We start from the raw sequence: 3,428 nt of genomic DNA on the forward strand, positions 1-3,428 counted from the left end.
GCAGCCTGCCCTATATACCTCAGCCCCTGAACCCCTACCCTCAGCCTTATCCCTGAGCCCAGTCCCATCCCACCACGGTCTCTTCATTTCCTCAACTCCTTAGCTTTACCCTCACCACAGCCCTTAAGCCTCTAGAACGTGGAGGCTAGAATATATAACAGGAGCTAGAGCATTTGTCAGAAGCCAGCATACTTGTAGAGCTTCCCCTCACAGAGTCTTTGGTCCCTTAACAGGCAGATACGACGATAACCCACATCACAGCCTTTGATCCTGACAGCACTGGGCAGCAGGTGTGGCAGGATCTACTTCAGGATGGACAGCTGGACTCCCCTGCTGGTGATGGGGGTGTCTAACAGGGAGGTGGCAGGAAGAGAGGCTGTCCCTGTCTTAGGAGCAGGTTGGGGGGCCTGGTAATGAATAAGCCTTGTTCCCATGTTAGGGACCCCTGGGGCTGAAGGGGGTGCCTGTGCTGATTTCTCTTGTGCTTCTCTCAGGCCGAAGCACCCCCTCACAGAAGGGGGTAGGCATTGCTGGGGCTGTATGTGTTACAGGCAAGTTGCCACCTCGAGGCCAGTGCTGCCTGGAGTTCTCACTGGCTTGGGACATGCCCAGAATCATGTTTGGAGCTAAGGGCCAGGTCTACTACAGGTGAGGGGACCAAGAGAGTACAGGGATCCAGGGTGCTAGGGCTCGGACCTGGAGCCCATGGTCTCATCCCTCCTCTTTGTTTCCATCCCAGGCGGTATACAAGGTTCTTTGGCTCAGATGGTGATGCAGCACCTGCCCTTAGCCACTATGCACTGTGCCGATACACAGACTGGGAAGAAAGGATCTCAGCTTGGCAGAGCCCAGTGTTGGATGACAGGTGCCAGTGCAGCCCATCTCTTGCCTTTCTCCCAGGCACTCCAGCTATGACTCCTTGATTCAGTCTCCATCCACCAAAATCAGCGGAGTTGGGCTGGGAATCACAAGGTGCCCCCATTCTGAACTCCGGAATCCTTCCTTTCCTGTCCTGGGAGGTCCACACTCATTAGACCATTCCTTCCTCCTGGCTCCCCAGATCCTTGCCTTCCTGGTACAAATCTGCACTGTTCAATGAACTATACTTCCTGGCTGATGGAGGGACAATATGGCTGGAAGTTCCTGAGGACGCCCTACCAGAGGAGCTAGTGGGGAACATGTGTCAGCTCCGCCCCATCCTACAGGAGTATGGTCGATTTGGCTACCTTGAAGGTACGGGCTGCCAGTGGGCCATGGCATGGCAGGCTGTGTCTGCGAGGCCAGTTAGTGCCCTATTACCAGGCAGGATGACAGGTGTTGTCAACCCCAGGGTATTGGTTGGGATGAGGGGGTAAATGGCAGATATGGGGTGTAACTGCCCCACCCAGAAATCTAGAGGACAAGCTAGAGAGAATACGAAGGGGAAGCAGGAATTATGGCAACAGTGTGTCTCCCTCATTCCTCCAGGCCAGGAATATCGCATGTACAACACATATGATGTCCATTTCTACGCTTCCTTTGCCCTCATCATGCTCTGGCCCAAACTTGAGCTCAGCCTACAGTATGACATGGGTGAGGGTCTCTTTTGTGCCCCTTCTGCTTAGCTCCCAACACCTCTAAACTTTTGTGGTCCCTCAGATGGTCTCTTCTCCCTTCCCCCAAACATATCTACATCCTGTTTATTGGTTCCCCTCTGGGGTTACATGCACAGCTCTGTGCCCTATCCTGCCTCTATTCCCTGCATACACACACACTCCCATTTGTGTGTCTGCTCCCCTAGCTCTGGCCACACTCAGGGAGGACCTGTCATGGCGACAGTACCTGATGAGTGGGGTAGTGGCACCTGTGAAAAGGAGGAACGTCATTCCCCATGATATTGGGGACCCAGGTAAAAGTCCCTCCACCTCAACTTCCCTCCTTCAATTTTTGCACCCTCTACCCTACCCACCAATGCAAATAGACCAGGTTCCTTTCTCTCCTGCAGATGATGAGCCATGGCTCCGGGTCAATGCATACATGATCCATGATACTGCTGACTGGAAGGACCTGAATCTGAAGTTTGTGCTGCAGGTTTATCGGGACTATTACCTGACGGGTGACCAGGGTTTCCTGAGGGACATGTGGCCTGTGTGTTTGGTAAGGGATGCATGTAGAGTGGACAGTGTGCCAGGGGATGACAGGTGTTTGGGGAGAGCCCAGTTGGCTATTGTCTTTCCTTAGTATCTAGGTCTTAAGCATCTTGATCCTTCTCTAGGCCGTGATGGAGTCTGAAATGAAGTTTGACAAGGACCAAGATGGACTCATTGAAAACGGAGGCTATGCGGACCAGACCTATGATGCATGGGTCACCACAGGCCCCAGGTTGGTGGGGGGTGGGGGGGTGTGAGGGAGTAGGGGTTTTCAGGGGGCCTGAGGTAGGGAACTGGGCACCAAGGGATTGTAGGCTCAAGGAAAAGTGAACTCATTGTTACATTGCATGGGAGTAGCTGAAGCTACCAGTCTGACCCTTAAACCTGTGTCCTTGATCAGTGCTTACTGTGGAGGACTGTGGCTGGCAGCTGTGGCTGTGATGGTCCAGATGGCTGCGCTGTGTGGGACACAGGACATCCTCGATAAGTTTTCTTCCATCCTTAGCCGGGGCCGAGAAGCCTATGAGAGACTGCTATGGAATGGTGAGTTGAGGGATCCTAAGTCTTCAGGCAGCTATGGGGACACAAGGAGCTTTACTTTGCCCTTCCTCCACTCCAGGACACTATTACAACTATGACTGCAGCTCTCAACCTCAATCCTATAGCATCATGTCTGACCAGTGTGCTGGCCAGTGGTTCCTGAGGGCTAGTGGCCTAGGAGAAGGAGACACTGAGGTGAGAGACTAGGAAGAGGAACCAGAAAGGTGGGTTTTTCCTGGAGGTATGAAGCAAGTTTAAGAGACCATGTTTCTGCCTTTGCTCCTCTAGGTATTTCCTACCCCACACGTGGTCTGTGCTCTCCAAACTATCTTCAAGTTCAATGTCCAGGCATTTGCAGGAGGGGCCATGGGTGCTGTAAATGGGATGCAGCCCCATGGTGTCCCTGATAGATCCAGTGTTCAGTCTGATGAAGTCTGGGTAGGCGTGGTATATGGGCTGGCAGCTACCATGATCCAGGAGGTAATGCACTCCCTTCCTCATCTCTCTACCATCTGTACCTTGGCCCAGCACTCTTTCTCAGCCATCAAACTTTTGTGCAGACTAACCTTATGTCATCCTATCCACCCATAAAACCTCCCCTTTTCTTTAGCGTGCGTTCCATCTCCTGCCTTGTCTTTTGCCTGTGGGTCAAGTTTATCTCCCCTTCCAGCTGGGAACTGCCAGAAGGCAGAGACCCTATTGTCTCCATCTGTCCAGCTGAAATGGCTATTCAGGGGTTGCCAACTAATGTGACTACCA

General features: G+C 52.7%; 1 protein-coding gene across 1 annotated transcript in view; it reads left to right on the plus strand.

Annotated features, from left to right (window-relative positions):
* GBA2 (glucosylceramidase beta 2) overlaps window positions 1-3,428 on the plus strand; it is a 10,948-nt gene that overhangs the window by 6,913 nt on the left and 607 nt on the right. The window contains exons 5-16 of the mRNA XM_015592613.2: window positions 1-43; window positions 234-336; window positions 495-648; window positions 740-865; window positions 1,061-1,233; window positions 1,468-1,572; window positions 1,781-1,888; window positions 1,985-2,136; window positions 2,255-2,361; window positions 2,530-2,672; window positions 2,749-2,864; window positions 2,958-3,254. The exon at window positions 1-43 is cut by the window's left edge and continues 212 nt beyond it. Of these exons, the coding sequence (XP_015448099.1) occupies window positions 1-43; window positions 234-336; window positions 495-648; window positions 740-865; window positions 1,061-1,233; window positions 1,468-1,572; window positions 1,781-1,888; window positions 1,985-2,136; window positions 2,255-2,361; window positions 2,530-2,672; window positions 2,749-2,864; window positions 2,958-3,254 (1,627 nt within the window). The remainder of the gene's footprint in view (window positions 44-233; window positions 337-494; window positions 649-739; window positions 866-1,060; window positions 1,234-1,467; window positions 1,573-1,780; window positions 1,889-1,984; window positions 2,137-2,254; window positions 2,362-2,529; window positions 2,673-2,748; window positions 2,865-2,957; window positions 3,255-3,428) is intronic.

The sequence above is a fragment of the Pteropus alecto genome, unplaced genomic scaffold, assembly GCF_000325575.1.
Source record: "Pteropus alecto unplaced genomic scaffold, ASM32557v1 scaffold206, whole genome shotgun sequence".
Taxonomy (NCBI): domain Eukaryota; kingdom Metazoa; phylum Chordata; class Mammalia; order Chiroptera; family Pteropodidae; genus Pteropus; species Pteropus alecto.